The 19,159-nt window shown below is 43.7% G+C and overlaps 1 protein-coding gene across 5 annotated transcripts in view; it reads left to right on the forward strand.

The window, feature by feature from the left end:
- Positions 1–3,521: 3,521 nt before the first annotated feature.
- CC2D2A (coiled-coil and C2 domain containing 2A) overlaps positions 3,522–19,159 on the forward strand; it is a 56,312-nt gene continuing 40,674 nt past the window's right edge. For 4 of the 5 annotated variants that reach the window (XR_009558205.1, XM_060279079.1, XM_060279081.1 and 1 more), the window contains exons 1-8: positions 3,522–3,674; positions 4,801–4,890; positions 9,661–9,749; positions 11,574–11,675; positions 12,220–12,321; positions 14,905–15,087; positions 15,577–15,739; positions 17,966–18,102. Coding sequence is in view for 4 of the 5 variants with exons in the window: in XM_060279079.1 (XP_060135062.1) it covers positions 4,860–4,890; positions 9,661–9,749; positions 11,574–11,675; positions 12,220–12,321; positions 14,905–15,087; positions 15,577–15,739; positions 17,966–18,102 (807 nt within the window). In the remaining variant the exon portion in view is untranslated. The remainder of the gene's footprint in view (positions 3,675–4,800; positions 4,891–9,660; positions 9,750–11,573; positions 11,676–12,219; positions 12,322–14,904; positions 15,088–15,576; positions 15,740–17,965; positions 18,103–19,159) is intronic. The other variant, XM_060279080.1, reaches the window with a different exon arrangement.

The following is a 19,159-nucleotide window of genomic DNA, read 5'->3' on the forward strand; positions in this document are numbered from 1 at the left end:
AACCCCTAGGTGATAAATATGGCTAGGAAAGCCATCTATCTGAGTCGATAGGTTATATATCACCTACTGAACAGCATCTGCCCTGTCTTATTTAATAGTTTTTTCTTTCCCTTTGAGTAATTTATCTTTTCAAGAAACAATGTATTGCTTGCAGTTTAAATTCAGGATGTAGGACATTTATTGAAGGAAGCATACATGTTTCAGTAGCATGTAATGTGCCACGTGTGATTTTTAGAAGCATCTCATGCACACATCACATTAGGTAAAGATAAAGGGACCCCTGACCATTAGGTCCAGTCGTGACCGACTGGGGTTGCGGCGCTCATCTCGTGTTATTGGCCGAGGGAGCCGGCGTACAGCTTCCATGTCATGTGGCCAGCATGACAAAGCCGCTTCTGGCGAACCAGAGCAGCACATGGAAACGCCGTTTACCTTCCCCGCTTGGAGCGGTACCTATTTATCTACTTGCACTTTGACGTGCTTTTGAACTGCTAGGTTGGCAGGAGCTGGGACCAAGCAACGGGAGCTCACCCCGTCACAGGGATTCGAACCGCCGACCTTCTGATCAGCAAGCCCTAGGCTCTGTGGTTTAACCCACGGTGCCACCCGCATCCCATCACATTAGATTAGACTGAAGGAAATGCCAACTGCTTTAGGGATATTTCCTATTTTTTTTCTCATTTTGTTACACATTTCTGACTTGCCATCCATCATTTGTAGAACAAAACGTTAGTTTAGAAAGTAAATTAAAATCAGAACTATTGAGAAATGTAATCTAGTGTACTTTACTGCTTTTTTTTTACTGAACTTGTTGATAGTAAATAACTTTCAGCTGCTAGAGGGTGCTAAATCCCATTGATTTGACCAAAGTCCAGTTCCTCAATTAGCTCTTTGCCACATGTAAATTAGCCAAGGTGTAGTGCAGTATTAAGAAGAAACTCCTCTTGGGAGGAAAACTCACTTGGTAAAGCCACCTCCCCCATGGAATTTCTGATTGCGTTCCATTGTATTCTTGCACATAAGAGAATGGTTGCTGTTTTCCCATATAGGATAATAATAATAATAATAATAATAATAATAATAATAATAATAATTTTTTAAAAAAAAGACTGCTGCATCTGCAGACGCCATTACAGAGGCAGCAAAGTATTGTATATTCACAACATGGATGGTCTCGTGTGTGGAAACACAGTATATCTTTAAGAACAGACTGCACAAATATTTACCACATTCCTCTATTGAATGCACACAAATATTTATTGCACATATATTCCGACTGTCATAATAGGGGTCAGTGAATACATAAAACTGTAGAGCTGGAAAGGACTAGTGGGGTCATCTAGTCCAACCCCCATCTAGTCCAACCTTTTCACCCAACATGGGGCACAAACCCACAACCCTGGGCCTCATGCTCTCCTGAGCTATCCCACAGAATTGGCAGCCTGTTGGGCCAGAGAGATCTAGGTTTTTTAAACCCCTGCACATCCACAAAACTTAAAAGGTGACCTTGGGCCAGTTATACTATCAGTATTACCTGCCTCACATGCTTGTTGTGAGGACACAGAATAAATTAAATCATAAAGCAGCAGCAGCAGCAGCAGCAGCAGCAGCAAAGAAGGGGCACATTGCTTCTAAAGTGGCTGGCAGCATTCCTCGACTTTGCACAAGTCTCTGGGATCCTGTTGTTTCACATAGCCTGCCAGCTCTTTATCCTCATAGCACTGACATGAACATTGGGCTTTGCCATCACTCCCTGAAGCAGTCTGCCGAAGCTGAGAGGGAGAAGAACTGGAAGAAGATATTCCATAAACAGAGTTGCCAACTTCTTGTTGCCAACTTCTTCAGAGTTGCCAACAGGGCTCTTGTGCCATCAGAAATTCCCACTTCTGTTGGGATTGGATTTTTGTCTGCTTGGATTTTTGTCTGCTGCATGATACTTAAAGGCACACAAACTGTATAGCACTGGCAAATCCCAAAGATAAAAAATAGGATAGCTGGTTATATCTATTTTTCTTTAATTTCAAACATTTAAATCTGATAATAGATCATGTACAAAAAGGAGGTTTTTTGCCATCCTCTTCTGTGGCAAAAGCTCTTATTTTACCTGAAAAACTTTATCATCATCATCATCATCATTATTATTATTATTACTACTACTACCGGTACTACTACTATTTTTAAAAGACATTTTGGACAAATGCATGCAAGTCAACAGAGCACAATGCTTTTGCATGCAACTAAGTACTGGATCCAACCTGGGAAAAGGTACAAGGGGGCAATTTGCTACTGCTCTTTGAAGAACTCAGTATTTTGTTTGGGGGGTTGGTTGGTTGAAAACCTAAATTTCAGCAACCTGCAACATGGATTCAACTCAAATTTTTAGATGGATTATAGCCTCACAACTCTATTGCGCCTGTCCTGCAAAAGGTGTTGGCAAAAGTCTGGTGCTGATAATGCAAGTGTTGCAGGTTCGATCCCTGTATGGGTCAGCTGCCTATTCCTGCATTGCAGGGGGTTGGACCAGATGATCCTCAGGGTCTATTGCAACTCTAAAATTCTATGATTCTAGTAATCCCGAGATAAAAGAGTGTGGAGGATTGCAGCCTTATTTATTTTTACATGGAAGACTGGGCTTTGTTTGGACAGGGCTGAAGGAACAAGGCTGACTCACTTGTGCCCAGTCGCTGCCACTGTCAAATGTTGGTTTTCTCCGTTAAGTCCTGCATTGCAGGGGGTTGGACTAGATGACCCTCCTTCCAACTCCACAATTCTATGATTCTGGAGTCCACAGGGTATGTGAAACAGGAGGATCCCAGAGGACTGCAGAGTGCAAAGACTGCTGCCAGCCAAGTTAAAGCAGCCTGTCCCTTCATGTGATTTCATGCATAGGCGCCAACTAGGGGTATTTGGCCCCCCAATAAATTATGTGAGCCTCCCCCCAAGTTGATGGACATTGCCATTCAAATGGTGTGGATGAGCTGCATCTTGTGATCAACTGTGGGGCTTACCTGCCCCCTATATATACCGGTATATATTTGCTTTCAATATTCTGTTGGGAGCCACCCAGAGTGGCTGGGGGAACCCAGCCAGATGGGCGGGGTATAAATTCTTCATCATCGTCATCATTCTTATTCGTATTCTTATTATTAAAGTTTGCACCCGATTTCATATGATTTCAAAGGGCAGCTCCCGCCCCAATGCCAGGGGCAGATATCTGAAAACCCCGGCGACCTACACGCCCGGAGGCATCTGCCTTCGTTTCCCCCCTTGCATTTCTACCCCCCTTCATAGTCCCTCTGCGACGGGAGATTCTGGGTGCGTCTCTGGGCGACGGAGACACCCCCGGCGAGCGAGACTGTGGGCGGCGCGCTGGCCAGGCGCCGAAGACCCCGCGAACGGGGCCCCGAGCCCACCGGGGAGCCTCCCGCGCGCGGCCGCCGACCGGGTGGGGGCGGCTGGGCGGTGGGAGGGGCGCGCTGGAGACCCGCCTCTGGCGTCGAAGCGCGCAGCCGCCGCAGGAGGGAAGCCGTCTCCGGCCCGCCCCGCGGTCTCCGGGGGAACGGCGGGCCGCGCCATGGAGCCGGGCGCGCGCTTCCTCCGGTCTGGCGCGGCCCACGGGGGCCGTCAGAAATGACGCTTCCGCCGCACGTTGGCAGGGGAAAGAGGTGTCCAAGGTATGTGCCAAAAACGGAGAGGAGAAGAAGGGCTTGCAAGCTGAGCGCAGCCGCCTCGGGAAGCCGCTTTCTCAGATGCATGGAGTGCGTTTCTCCGTGGGGACGGGACGCCTTCCTTCCTGGGTGGGGCGAAGAGACCGAGACCGGCCGTAGAAGGAGGCCGGCCGGGGGTGGCATTTCTGCGCCAAACCCCAACATGCGAATAGCGTCTCACACACCAGCAGTAATCGGCGAGGGTGTTTCCGGTCATTCATGTTCCAACATGCGAACATAGGCACAGGGGCGCCAACTTGAATAAAATACTTTGGGGGAGGGAAGTCAGCCCTGCCCCGCATAATCGATACATGACGCGGTGCACGCACACCATTTGAATGACAATGCCCATCAACTAGGAGTTGGTTCTTGTGCACAGTGACCCTTCTGAAATTCGAGATTAACCACATTGTGCCTCTGTTATAAAGTTGTTCCAAAGGATTATTTCAAAGACACACACCCCCAATCTGTTCCCTGGTTTATGCCAACTAGCTGCAGTTTAGCATAAATGTCTCAACCTGAGCCCTAAACTCTAGTTACTCTAACTATGGTTTATTGCAGCCATCTTCTAACCATGGTTTATGATTAATTGCAGTTTAGGAGAATGGAAGAACATCTGATAAGCCCACTGCTTGTATATGTAATGATAAACCATAGCTGTTATATCAAAATGTAGTCATGGAGATACAAGCATATCTGATTATGCTGAGAAGCTTCTTTGGAGCAAGCTGGTTTTATGGTGGCACTGGCATTGAATGTGCCTTGTTCTGCAAGTGATGCTAAAGTCATTTAGATAAGGAACTGGAGAACACTCTCTGGCAAGCTCAGCCACTTGCTGCTCGTTCACGTACATAGAATGAAGTGTTCAAGTGAGATGCTCCAGGAATGAGTGGTGCGTGGATGTGTGTGCACTAGTGAAAGCAGCCACACACACATTTATTTCTTGCGTCATTGGGAAAGCCATCTTCCACCTGGGTCACCAAGAAGCCACTCATTGTTGCTTAGCAATGGGATCTCTGTTGCCATTCACTAACCCTTTCTCACGCTCACTCCTTCTCTCCTCCCTCTCTTCTTTCCCAATCTGACTTGTAAGCTACAGGGAGAAGACAAGCAGTGCCTAAGAGATAGGAGGCCCAGTGAGAGGGACACACTATGGCAGCTACCAGTGACCCGTCACCACGCAGTAAGTGCTCCAGTCATTTGGGACTGAGGGGTGGAGATGGGCCTGTCCTTCCCTTGACTCATCTGCAGGAGTGGGCCTCACATTTGCCTGCCAGTACGAGGGGGGAAGCAGTTCTGTTGGCTCAGCAGAAATTAACCATACACTTTAGCTACTTTGTGACTAAAAATCAGCTAGCTCAAAAAGGAATATGAAAATAACTACAGTAATACTTCCAAGAACATTTGCCTTGTCTAGCGTCCATTCTGACGAACTTCCATGGCAAACTCGGAAGTACCGGAATGGGTTACTTCCGTGTTTGCCGCTCGTGCATGCACAGAAGCGCTAAATCGGGCTTTGCGCAGAAACGCAAACTGCTCTGCGCTTGCACAGACGTGGCGCTTTGCCCTGGGTCCTTTTCGGTTAGTGACCGGGGTTCCAGAATGGATCCCGGTCGCAAAACAACATACGACTGTATTTTATGTGTGTGCATTTTGTTTTGCTACTTTTGTAAGTAATAAAATTGCACTCTTTCAAGCTTTTCCACAAGGACTAAAATCCTTTTCATAAGATGAAATTGGTAGCAGTTACTTCCTATTGCATGTTTCTTATCTAAAATACAGGGCAGAGAGCTTTCTAAATTGTAATGTAATTGTGTGACAGGTGTTTATAGTGCTGGGTAGTTGAGCTGGACTCTGCAAAGCCTTTTCAAATATTTAAATATTCTGTAGCAGAGGGAACTAAATAATACAGCTGTTCCCACCTCCATATGAAATAGCCCAAAATTCAGTTGAGTGTGGCTTATGTTCATTCTAGGTTAAGAGCCACCGGCCGTATCAGACTGAAGCCCAAGTTAGCTCAGTGTTTTGTGTCAAGCAGTGGTTTCCCAAGTGCCTCTGAGAAGTTCACAAACAGGGCATGTCATGTCAGCTCATCCTTCTTTATTCCCCCCAGCATAGGTTACTTATAGAGAGAATGGACATTCCATTTACCTAATATTGTCATAGTTCTATTAATTTATCTATCTATTTTTAATATACTATAAAAAGCTGCCTTAAGTTAGTTACTTCGTTTATACAGTGGTACCTCGACTTACGAAGGCGATCTGTTCCGCGGCGCTGACTTCGTAAGTAGAATCCTTCGGTTGTAAAAGCGTCCGTTTTGCACAAGCGCGATTTTGCGCTTCTGCACATGTGCCGACTGTGCGCGCAGCGAAAAGACTTCCAGGTTTGCCGACTTCATAAGTCGAAACCTTCGGAAGTCGAGTCATTCAGATGTCGAGATACCACTGTATCTTTGATAACTGGGTGGTTTGAGCTGTTCAACATTATGCAGAGCCCTGCATAATTCAAAAGCCTGCCTTCACTACCAGTGTTAAGTCACTGGAATAAATGCAATCATCATTCCTTGTCAATGTCCCTGTGCTGTCCATTGTGGCAGTTCAACTGAGCTCCCTACGGACAGGGGTGTGTGGTGCTGCATACCAAGGTGTGAAAGAAAGTGAGGTGGGAAAACAGAACAGGAAGCTTAAGGGCTGTGCTCTTGTGCTTGCGCCATGATTCTATCACACTGAGCAGAGTGCAGATGCAAGCCCTTAGTGGACCAAATGACAGCAAGGCTAAAAAGAAGCAACTCGCTTCCCTTCAGCTCAAGGTCTAATGGGGAGTGGGGAAGTGGATTGTTCCCATACCCTTGTCAGATGACTTCTGCTGTGAGGCTCAGTCTCAGGATGATCTAGAGTCCCTCCAGAAACTTAGGAACAGCCCAGAACAACAACCAAGGAGCAGCCATGACCCTCAGAAGGACCCTCCCTGCAGAAAGGGAGCTGAGCGTCTGAAGCAGGGGCAGAACAACCCCTTAGCCCCAGGAGTGATGGCAGCTGTCATCAGAAGCAGCTCTGCTTGTGGAGTAAAGGAGCAGGAGTAGGTCCCTCAACGTGTGAAGGACTCTCTGCAGAAACCTCTAAGAGGCAACAACCAAGCTGAGGGCATGGTTCTGGAGCTCTGGTTTAGAAACCTCAGGGGGAGAGTTCTGATCATGACCTTCTGTTTCCCTGGCCCTTGGGCCGCCCCTTGCCTGATTCCTTGTTAAATTCACTGCTTGCCTGAAATTGGCCCTTGGTGAAGTTCCTTTGGAGGGAGATGGAAGGTAGTTTAGAATTTTAGGAGTAGGTCAAGAATGGACAGTAGAATATAACAGGTTGAAAGGGACCACATGATGCACAAGGGCCTAGGTTTTGTGCATATGCCCCCACCCACAAATATTCCCACCCAGATTGTTCCTGCCCTCTAGACCAGTGTGCTCCAATGCAATTGGGCTGGATGTGTTCTGATCCTGTCTATTAAGTATGTATTTTCCTTGCTAAAATGAATTGTTCCGGAAACCCACATTGGTGTCTGTGCAGGCAAGAATGCTAATTTGCTATTCTCACAGATGCGATGACTTACATGAGATTAGGAATCCCTGCTTTCTACCTGAAAGTAGATCACGTGCATAGCTAGGAGAAGGTTCCTTTTAAGATAGCACTATGTAACTTGTAACTCTACTTACAAATTTAATGTGTTCCGAATACACATTTGTAAGTCAAAAAAAATTGTAAGTCGAATCCCATAGGAATGCATTGGGAGAAAAAATTCGTAAGTCGAAGCAACCCTATCTAAAAATTCGTAAGTAGAAAAAATCCAATCTAAACTGCATCCAAGATGGCAGACGGAGCTCCGTTCGTAAGTAGAAACATTCGTAAGTAGAGTTATTCGTAAGTAGAGATACCACTGTATTCAGTATGCAACATGTCCTCACTAAATCTCTCTGCATTCTGATCTCTGCCTTCTCATGAGTGCTTTTACTCTGATTTTGGTCCCCCCCTTAAATACAATTGTTCTTGAAGGTTGGGGGTCTGCTGTCTCCCATTTTTTAAACAGTCTTGAAATGCTGATTATTCTCAAAACTTTTATTTTTGTGGAGGGGTGGTGAGGAGGAATTGTGGCATGTCCAGAACTTACTCAATGTCCCTAGGAGCCACTCAGTGTAATATTTATTTTGTTATCCTCATTCCCCATCTGACAATGTGTATTTAAAATTACATCCATAGAATGACTAACAATTGCAACAAGATACTTTCTTTACCCTTTGAGTATTGTTCATCAGTTTCCTTAGCCTTTTTAAAGGCTAAAATCCCTTGGCAAAAATCTTTCATTTCCCTTTTGTTTAATCTTTGCGGTCTCTTGGATTCAGAACGACCATTTTAATTCCAAGGCACTGGCAGTATTTTAATCCACTAATCAAGCAGACTAATAGTGAATAGAAAACAGCTGTGAATAATGAGGAAAAGGTGTTGTAGGCGACGTTAAAGATTTGACATTTATTCCCATGACAAATGCAGGAAGATGAAAACATTGTGGAGTTCGTTCTCTATTGTAGTGCTCTTGTTAAGAGGGCCACAGGGGTCTTGCCTCAGTACATTTTTATGACCCGTGGGGTTTTTAGGAGTCTGCACAAGTTCACACACAAGGAACAGTATCTGTATTTAGTCTGTCAGATACAAATCTTGATTGTAGTCCTTGGTTTTTATTTTAATGAAAGGAGAATTGTTGGCCTGTTCCTTTCCTAGCTTCAAGTGTTACTATTGCTGTAAAGAAAACTGTCCCTGAACAGACTCTCTTCATTTGTATTCCTTACATCAGTGCTCCCCAACCTTTTTATTGCCGCGGACCAGTCAACGTTTGATAATTTTACTGCGGCCCACTGAGGGGGGGGGACATTGATTGTTTATATTTTATTTAGATTGTTTTGATTTAATAGTTTTGATTTAATTTATATTTAATGTTCCTTGGGCGGCCTGGTACCAATTGATCCACGGACCGGTACTGGTCCGTGGCCTGGGGGTTGAGGAACACTGCCTTACATTATTGTTGCACACAGACATTCTTTCAGAAAAGCGTGAGGAAAGAAGTTAGAGTGGTTCCCCACCCACTGCCTATGACAAAATGGCCTGAGGATCCCACTGCCCTTGAATACATTTCATGCAGGCATTTATCAAAAGGTCCCAGAGTACAATGTTAAGATCATAATGTATGCCCCATAATGATAAAAACATAATACACAGCATAATAACAACATAATCATAATAACAGTCCCCGCCCCCTGGCATTTAACAGGCCATAGATGATTTAAATGGCTGAGGGCTTGGGTCAAGAGGAATGTTTTCACCTGGCATCTAAAGACACGTAATGATGGCGCCAGGCGAGCCTCTCTGGGGAGAGTATTCCACAAATGGGGAGCCACCACAGAAAAGGCCAATTCTCATGATGTACAAAGTTAATGTTCATGTTAATCGATTCCTACCCAATTTTGCCTCTGGCCCTGGCCACCACTGCCATGTAAACCTCCCAGCAGGAAATTTTTCTAATGGGGATGTGGCCTGTGGACTGAAAAAGATTCCCCACCCCGATGTAGCGTGATTTGGAATCAGTTTACTGGGATAGATGTTGTCTGATCCAGCAGTGCAGTTCTTAAGTTCTTAAGTGTTTGTATTCTCTGTTTTGATAGAGCAGAACCTACCAGCTAGATTGGTTAATGTACAGTCTTCCTGAGGGCCTTGGTTGCTAAACTATAAGATTTCAATAATAAAACATGTTTTTTCTTAACCTTCAGCGTCTTTTTTTCAAAATTTATTCCTCTCTAACTCTAACAAATGCTGTAAATGTTTTGAAAAGTTCTCTTAACACAGTGTCAGATTAATCTCCAGTGTGAAGATTCTTTTGTAATTTATGGGTCTTGCTCTCTCCTGTATAGGCCTGCCTCCAGCTCCCTGCACCTCGGGGACAAGCTTTGCAGAATTTTCCATGAGAGAGCGAATGAGAGAGAAACTGAAAGCTGCACGGGTGAGACTACGCTCTGGTGGTTTAGTGCTTATCAGTCTGGAAATGGAACAGGGCTGCCCTAAAACAAGGAAGAAGTGGCTGCAAATTCAAAGAAAGACAATTTCTCCTGTCAATATGACACCTGTCGTAGAGAATATACCTGACTGCACTACATTTAATGAACAATGGTGAAGCACTCGAAACAACAGCCCTCTACATGTTTACTTGGAAATAAAGCGTTCACATGTAGCAACTGGAGTAGGCCCATCCCTACAGCTGTGCTGCCTCTGACCTTTGTACATTGAGTGCAGAGATCTGAAGAGGGAATCCTTTGCATGAACAGCTTCTTGTTTATATATACATTCACACAAGCAGCACGCCCATGGGTGGTGTGCTCATGTGGAGCCCCTGTATGCAAACAGCTGTTTGTGCAAATGGTTCCCTCTTTACAACTCTGTGCCAAACTTGTGGCAGTCAGGTGTGGTGCAGCAATGGGGACTTCAATATGGAAGGGGGCTAGAATTGCAGTCCCTCTCCTGCTGCTACATGTGGATGTATGAGTAAAAGCAGGTATAGGGCTATTATTTGAAACACAATAGACATCACAAAGGTAATAGACAGAACCAGCTAATCTAGCTACAATACAAATACAAACTTGGAGACTCCCTAGCCATGCAGAGCTACCAATGGTTTCCAAACGCCTGGCAATTTGGCCTGCAAAAGGCCTGACCAAAGACCTGTGAGCTTCCTGATTTGAGGACATAGATATAGAGTCAAGAAAAGAGTAGAGTTGTTCCTCTCATCTGGGGAGAGTCCACATTGAATGCCATTGTAAATCACATTGAAGATATGAACTCCTGTGTCTGCAGAATGGGGAGCAGGGACTGAGTGGGAGGAAAGAGGTGCTATGATCCAACCAAAGCTATGTGTGGGTGAAAAAAGGCATACTAACCCCCATATACACTCCAAACCTGAACTGCATTGGAAGAATCCAAACATTATTTCTAATGTTTGCTGGGTTATTTTACATTTTTCTCTTATGGTTGTTGTCCAGAATAGTTGGATTTTGGGGCACTCCCACCACATGTAGAAATATGTGCCTGAGCTGCATCCTCTCCAGCATTTTGGTGAGGCTCCTGGGCGTCTTAGCGCTAGTTTTCTTAGTGTTAGGTACCACCTGTAGGTGATTTTCAGAATGAGTTCTTTCCTTTTTGCTGATATGGATTTAAAGGGGGGTTTAGACCACATTCTGGTCCATTGAGTGGGCCCAATCTCATAGCCTATGTTGTCTTCTCATTGTCTTTTGATTGTGTCTAGGGGTTCGTGGGATTTTGAAGTACTGTAGTATTTTATATATTGCAGATACCATCCCTTTGCCATGTCCCTTTGTCATTAGGAGGAGGTTTTCGAAGGTTGTCAGGGGCCTGGTTGCTGCTGATTTTACTGCTGGATTGTTTAAGAGGGCATGTACTGTAATTGGTGTTGTGCTAACCAGGGTATTTGGGTGTCTTCTAGTTTATCCTGTATTTCTTGTGTTGACAGAGGTTTGTTATTTTTTTTATAAAAGTCTATTAGGCGATATAAGCCTTTGGTTTGCCAGGTTTTTATCTGGAGGTTTTGTGCTGCATGGTGAAATAATTGGTGGGGGTTTGAAGCCAGGACATTGTGTTTGCAGGAGTAGCATCTGGGTAGCATTCGGGAGCTTCTTCTTCATCTGCCCTAATAGCTGCTCTGTGTGGAAGTTTTGTGTAAGCTGCCCAGCTGTTTTTTGTACTTCCTGGTTGTAGACTGTTAACAAAAAGCAGCGCATAACTAATAAAAGCTAAGATTTTCCCCTTTGTTTAGTCTAAAGCAGAAAGTGCTCTTCTGCAGGAAGCTTCAGGTCTTCATCTGCGGTCCCTGAAAAGCCTCAGAGAGAGGAAAGAACAAACTAGTTTGGAGAATGAGGTGAGCAGATTGTGAATCCCTGCATTGTTTCCCTTCATTACATCAAAATGTTTCACAAGAAAGATGGGTTGTCTGACATTCGGAAGGCTAATTTAATTCCTTTTTGACGACTTATACCAGTTCTTACTCTTATTTTTTTGTAAACCATTCCCTGTTTAGCAGAAATTGCACACAGTAACTCTGTAACACTCTGTACACTGAGTAGGATCACTAAGTTTTAGGGAATCAAATGAAAGCTGCAGGAGCTGGGACCGAGCAACAGGAGCTCACCCCGTCGCGGGGATTCAAACCATCAACCTTCTGATCGGCAAGCTCTAGGCTCTGCAGTTTAACCCACAGCGCCACCTGTGTTCCATGCATGTATATATGCACGCACAAAAACATTTTATTTTATTTTATTTAGATCCCCCCATCATTTTCCACATATTGGTTGGCCGACATGTGACAACACCTAAAATACACACCTCCCCACATTCTACCGCTCATAATTAAGGGCATGTTGGTAGCATAAATAAATTAGATCATTAACAATGTGTGTGTGCAGGTAGATGAAAGTGAACTGAGTGCAACAGAAGAGAATAAACGCAAGGTGTCAGCAAGAGTAAAGTTCCATGATTCTGTCAGAAAAGTCCAGCAAAAATCACAGGTAAGGGCTGATCTTATTTTGAAATAAAACATGAGGTGTATAATTGCAATTTAAAATACACAGGCTGAGCCCACCAGTCCTTTATGTGTACCATCTGTTATGTGCTCCTTTCCTCTCCCCAGAGAGCGATTTCTTGAGGAGTGGTCCCATCACTGGTGCAGGGGGGTGGGGAGCAAGTGGCAGGTAACCAGATCAACCATGTAGTTTGTAAAGCAGCCTGCAGTCTCTCCAATTCTTCTACATAAAGAGGCCTCCCTTCTCAACTCCAAAAGTATGCACATTCAGTATGTTTACTTCAGTATAAATGAACAAAGTAAAACAGTTTTTATTAAAAAGTAATAAACATATCAGTTGGTTGACAGTATAATCCCAAGGCTTGCTGAGCCTGCAAATACTTGCCGAGACTACGAAATATTAGCTGCTGCGTTTAATGAAAAGATTGCAAAATGTGACTTTTCAGCAGGAGAGTTGGCTGTATATGATTTGTTGTTGTTTAGTCGTGTCCGACTCTTCGTGACTCCATGGACCAGATCACGCCAGGCACTCCTGTCTTCGACTGCCTCCCGCAGTTTGGTCAGACTCATGTTGGTGGCTTCGAGAACACTGTCCAACCATCTCGTCCTCTGTCGTCCCCTTCTCCTTGTGCCCTCCATCTTTCCCAATATCAAGGTCTTTTCCAGGGAGCCTTCTCTTCTCATGAGGTGGCCAAAGTATTGGAGCCTCAGCTTCAGGATCTGTCCTTCCTGTGAGCGCTCAGGGCTTATTTCCTTAAGAATGGATAGGTTTGATCTTCTTGCAGTCCATGGGACTCTCAAGAGTCTCCTCCAGCACCATAATTCAAAAGCATCAATTCTTCAGCGATCAGCCTTCTTTATGGTCCAGCTCTCACTTCCATACATCACTACTGGGAAAACCATAGCTTTAATTATACAGACCTTTGTTGGCAAGGTGATGTCTCTGCTTTTTAAGATGCTGTCTAGGTTTGTCATTGCTTTTCTCCCAAGAAGCAGGAATCTTTTAATTTTGTGACTGCTGTCACCATCTGCAGTGATCATGGAACCCAAGAAAGTAAAATCTCTCACTGCCTCCATTTCTTCCCCTTCTATTTGCCAGGAGGTGATGGGACCAGTGGCCATGATCTTGGTTTTTTTGATGTTGAGCTTCAGACCGTATTTTGTGCTCTCCTCTTTCACCCTCATTAAAAGGTTCTTTAATTCCTCCTCACTTTCTGCCATCAAGGTTGTGTCATCAGCATATCTGAGGTTGTTGATATTTCTACTGGCAATCTTAATTCCGGTTTGGGATTCATCCAGTCCAGCCTTTTGCATGATGAATTCTGCATATCAGTTAAATAAGCAGGGAGACAATATACAGCCTTGTCGTACTCCTTTCCCAATTTTGAACCAATCAGTTATTCCATGTCCAGTTCTAACTGTAGCTTCTTGTCCCACATAGAGATTTCTCAGGAGACAGATGAGATGATCAGGCACTCCCATTTTGTTTTGAACTCCAAGGCCAAACTTACCAATTATTCCTTTTATCTCTTGATTCCCTACTTTAGCATTCCAATCCCCTATAATGAGAAGAACATCCTTCTTTGGTGTAATTTCTAGAAGGTGTTGTAAGTCATCATAGAATTCGCTAATTTCACTTTCTTCAGCACCGGTAGTTGGTGCATAAACTTGGATTACTGTGATGTTAAAAGGTCTGCCTTGGATTCGTATCGAGATCGAGATTGCATCCCAGTACGGGTTTCGCCACTCTTTTGTTGACTATGAGGGCCACTCCATTTCTTTTACAGAATTCTTGCCCACAGTAGTAGATATGATGGTCATCCAAACTGAATTTGCCCATTCCTGTCCATTTTAGTTCGTTGATGCCCAGGATGTCAATATTTATTCTTGCCATCTCATTTTTGACCACATCCAGCTTACCTTCATTCATGGTTCTTACATTCCAGGTTCCTATGCAATATTTTTCTTTACAGCATCGGACTTTCCTTTCGCTTCCAGGCATATCCGCAACTGAGCGACCTTTCGGCTTTGGCCCAGCCGCTTCATCAGCTCTGAATCTACTTGTACTTGTACTCTTCCTCAGTAGCATGTTAGACACTTTCCGACCTGAGGGGCTCATCTTCCAGCGTCATAACTTTTATATGCCTGTTGTATATAACTCCATAGAGTTTTCTTGGCAGGGATACTGGAGTGGCTTGCCAGTTCCTTCTCCAGGGGGATCACGTTTAGTCAAAACTCTCCACTATGACCTGTCCATCTTGGGTGGCATGCACGGCGTAGCTCATAGCTTCTCTGAGTTATTCAAGCCCCTTCGCCACGACAAGGCAGTGATCCATGAAGGTGCTGTATATGATGCACAAGTTCAAATATTTTGGTTTGGAGTGTACAAGTTTTTTAAATAAAAAATCTGTGGGAAGCAATTTGTGTTTTTGTACTGTAAACCACCCTGTGATCCTCTCATGAACAGTGGTGTAAAAATACAAATAAAATTTTTTTTTACTGTTTTGTTTGCATTGAAATATTACACTGTGAAACTGATCTTTAATTACCTTTTCCCCATTCGTTCCAGACTAGTTATCCTTCTTCTGAAGAAGCCTATAATTTCTTCACTTTCAATTTTGGTCCTGAACCAGAAAGTGTTATGGGTGAAATGCAAAACAAGACTGAGGGTGTGTTGAATATAGATGGCAAGGAGAGGGAAAATCAGGAATCTACACTCAGCCCCCGAGAAGAACAAGAAGAAAATGAAATGGTACTAATGAAATTATGTGTCCCTAGCTCTTTAGGCAAGGTTTTAGTGTTAGTTATTTGTTTTGTATGGTATATAAAACTTGAAAGTGTGCAGCCACCAGCTGATGGGCAGCAGAATCCTATCTATATGACTATTTGACTTGTCCTTGCATATTGAACTTAATGGTACATCTGACATTGAAGCACATAATGTTCACCAGCCCAGACTTTTGTCTGAAACTCTGGTGATGCACCACAAGAAAGTGTGGGCAATGCTGACCTAGTGGGGCCAATATTCCGACTTTGTAGTTTCCTGAGAACAGGGTGATATGTGCCTTTGCGCTGAAGATGCTTGAGCGTCATCCAAATTATGAGTGGGAACTTTTTACTATACCAGCAATGCAGTGGCTGAAAAAAAACATTTGCATATGCAGACCTATGAAGTATGGTGTCGTTTGTCTAGGGATTGTGATGAAAACTTTTTTTTTTAATGTTTGCTTGTGAAATGCAGGAAGAAGAGGAGCATCTTGTTCATGAAAAAGAGGATGATGACCTATTCCTTATAGAACACACAGCCCCGGACTTCCTAGTGACTAGACCTGCAGAATATGAAAGCTACTCTGTACGCGTGCAGAGAGAGAGAGAAATATTGTTCATCCCAAGTATGCTAAGAGGTATGCCTGGCATATTTTTACAGTGAGGTTTTGTGTGTTATTCTAGTTGTTAATGTGCCACTTGTAGTTGCAATAATTATCAGTTGAGCTTATGGGTCTATAAGTAAAGGACAGGTTTTCAGAATGATTGGAAGATGAAATAATTCAAGATATATTTGGTGTACAACAAAACAATTTTGAAATGCTCTAGGTGGGTGGTTTGTCTCCTACATTGTCAAGGAAACATCCATTCAGACCTTGACCTGCCAAGAACAAAATACCTGTCATTAATCTCTGTTGGCTATCACTTCTCAAAAACTAAATGTACCCAATACTGCAGTCCAAAGCACAGTTAACATGGAAATAGTTTAAATACCCTCTATTTCTTTATTTTTAAATTCAAAATCAGAGAGCCAAATCACAGTGAAAGTAAGAATATGGTTAGGTATGTAATTTACTGATGGTATGGAAGTGCCATGATAAGCTGTAACTTCATAAAGGATTTTATTTTTGCTGTTGCTGCAGAATTCAGAGGGGTGGTACTAAGTGGATGTGGTTGCAATGTAGAACTGAAGCTACAAGACCAAGACTGATGAAGGGCCAAAAAAATCAATGTCAGGGCACATATTTTGTATGGAAGAGGTCACAGATTCTCCAGACAGATTCGGGAAAGACTGCTGTCTGTGCCCCTGGAGAGGCACTGCAAGTCGGCATAGACGATTGTTTCTCAAACTTGGGTCTCCAGCTTTTGTTGGACTACAACTCCTATCATGCCTAGCTAGCAGGATCAGTGGTCAGGGAAGATGGGAGCTGTAGTCCAAAAACTGCTGGAGACATAAGTTTGAGAAACACTGGCATAGACAAAACTGAGCTTGATTGACCAGTGGTCTGACCTAATATAAAGCAGCTTCCTGAGTTCCTAATTTGTTTTAGAGACAGATTGGAATAACCATTGACATTTCTTTTTTCAAGGGAAGTGCAGTTGTCTTACTGTAACTGAAGATTTTTTTAAACCGGATAAACCTAACTTTTAAGGGTTGTATCCATTTAAGTCCTAGGGACCCAGGTGGCACTGTGGTTAAACCACTGAGCCTAGGGCTTGCTGATCAGAAGGTCGGCGGCTCGAATCCCTGTGACGGGGTGAGCTCCTGTTGCTTGGTCCCAGCTCCTGCCAAACTAGCAGTTCGAAAGCACGTCAAAATGCAAGTAGATAAATAGGAACCGCTACAGCGGGAAGGTAAACGGCATTTCCATGTGCTGCTCTGGTTTGCCAGAAGTGGCTTAGTCATGCTGGCCACATGACCTGGAAGCTATACGCCGGCTCCCTCGGCCAATAATGCGAGATGAGCGCGCAACCCCAGAGTCGGTCACGACTGGACCTAATGGTCAGGGGTCCCTTTACCTTTACCTTTATCCATTTAAGTCCTACTAAGAGAAGAAGACCCATTGAAATTAACCGTGTTAAATCAGTCATGCCCATTAATATCAATGTGTCTGCTCTGAGTAGGACTAAGATTGTATGCAACACCCTAAATCTTCCAAACTCCTCAATTCCATTTTAGGTCTGTTACAAACTGCAAACTGGAGCCTTCAGGATGTGCAGACATTTACATAGATGTATGCCCTGCCCTGTGGGCATCTTAAAATTATTTGAACTCATGATGCTATATAGAACAGTAAAAATACATTAAAATTACAGCACTCTCTCTCTCTCTCTCTCTCTCTCTCTCTCTGTCTTTCTCTTTCTCTTTCTCTCTCTCTCTCTCACACACACATCCAGCCTGAAGAATTGTTCTTGTTTAAAAAAAACCTCACTATTTTTTGTGGTGGTTGGTCCTAAGAAAAGATAGTTTTGGCACCAGTTATTCCCTTCATTTTTCTGAAAAAATAAGGTTTAATTGCTCAAGGTTTGTGTATACTTTTGCATTTTTCTTCTTTGATGATTCTGACCCATCAATTTTCACAGCAGATTATTAAGGTAGATAGCTCAAAAGCTATTAAAATGTATTTCTTATTCATCTCATTTAGATAGACTTAAGGACACCTAGAGTTACAGTTCTCAGCCATGTGCTTGGATCATTCACTACTTCTGCCTTGAGTTCTCTGTCTGTAATATGGGTATAGCAACTCCTCTCAAAGCTAAATATTGCAAAGAAGAGTGCATGTAGAAAGCGCAACACATAATGGCAACATTAATGGACTAGTGGCTAATAGTATGTTTGTCTACTGTGTGTCTCTTGCTTTTAGTGCCTGCCTCTCTGAAGGTACCAGAAAATATGCAGCCAAGGTACCTTGAAGATGAAGGTCTGTATACAGGAGTGCGTCCTGCTGTGTCACTGTCAAACCAAAATATTGTAGAGAACAGGATTCTCAAGCAGGAACAGGTAAAATTGTCCTCTACTTTTTTCTCATTTTGGTGCCAACTTTTTGGGAGGCATCTACAGTACCTTGTGATTTTAGAATCATAGAGTTGGAAGAGACCACAAGGGCCATCCAGTCCAACCCCCTGCCAAGCAGGAAACACCATCAAAGCATTCCTGACATATGGCTGTCAAGCCTCTGCTTAAAGACCTCCAAAGGAGACTCCACCACACTCCTTGGCAGCAAATTCCACTGCCGAACAGCTCTTACTGTCAGGAATGACTCACTCAAGCAGTGCCTCACTACAGCATCATAAAAGTTAATGCAGACGGAAGGTTCCTTCACACAATGCAGGAAAAGATGTGGCCTCGTGATTTTCGGTGGCTAGGTGATCCTGTTACGTTGAAAGGGGTCCCTCGTCTGCAATCCAGCCTAGGGGCCCTTGAGGTTAATCCATGTGAGCTGTGTCACTTTCATTTTAGCCTCAGACTTCAGGATTTCAAATGGCTGGATTTTCATTTTCTTTCCCTTTTAACAAAACTTCCGTTTCCCTGGTAATGGGGAAGGTGTTGTGTGTTGCAGGGTGAACTAAATATTCTTACAAATCTATGCAAGATCTCATGGCAGAATTATTTAAACAACATAAATGCGTATGGCATAAGTGCTGAAAATCAGCTGCATGTGTGTCTTAAATTAATCGACAAAGTGAACGACAGGCAACTGGTTGTTTCCTTTGAGGTTTTCAGAATGCAGATATGGAACTTGACAGCTGGTCAGACTGTATTTTAAACATTTAGCTATCTTTAACCATGCAGTCTGATCTATTTATTTTTTAATAAAACAATGAACACGATTTGTCTTTGTATGGGCAGAGTTGTCAGTCAGTGCTACCTGAGCCCTGCTGAAAGCACAGGCACAGAGTTCAACAGTGCCTCAAGTACTGTGTGCCAGACAAAAGGAAGAGCTATGGGGGGGATAGAACATTTGTTCCTGTTGTGCTGTGTGTGTGGCAATCCCTAAAGGAACAAAGCTCTATGGGGTTTTCTGCTGATCCCTTTGTGGGTGGGTAGTTAATGCCCG

This window comes from Zootoca vivipara, chromosome 9 (assembly GCF_963506605.1).
Source record: "Zootoca vivipara chromosome 9, rZooViv1.1, whole genome shotgun sequence".
In the NCBI taxonomy this organism is placed as follows: domain Eukaryota; kingdom Metazoa; phylum Chordata; class Lepidosauria; order Squamata; family Lacertidae; genus Zootoca; species Zootoca vivipara.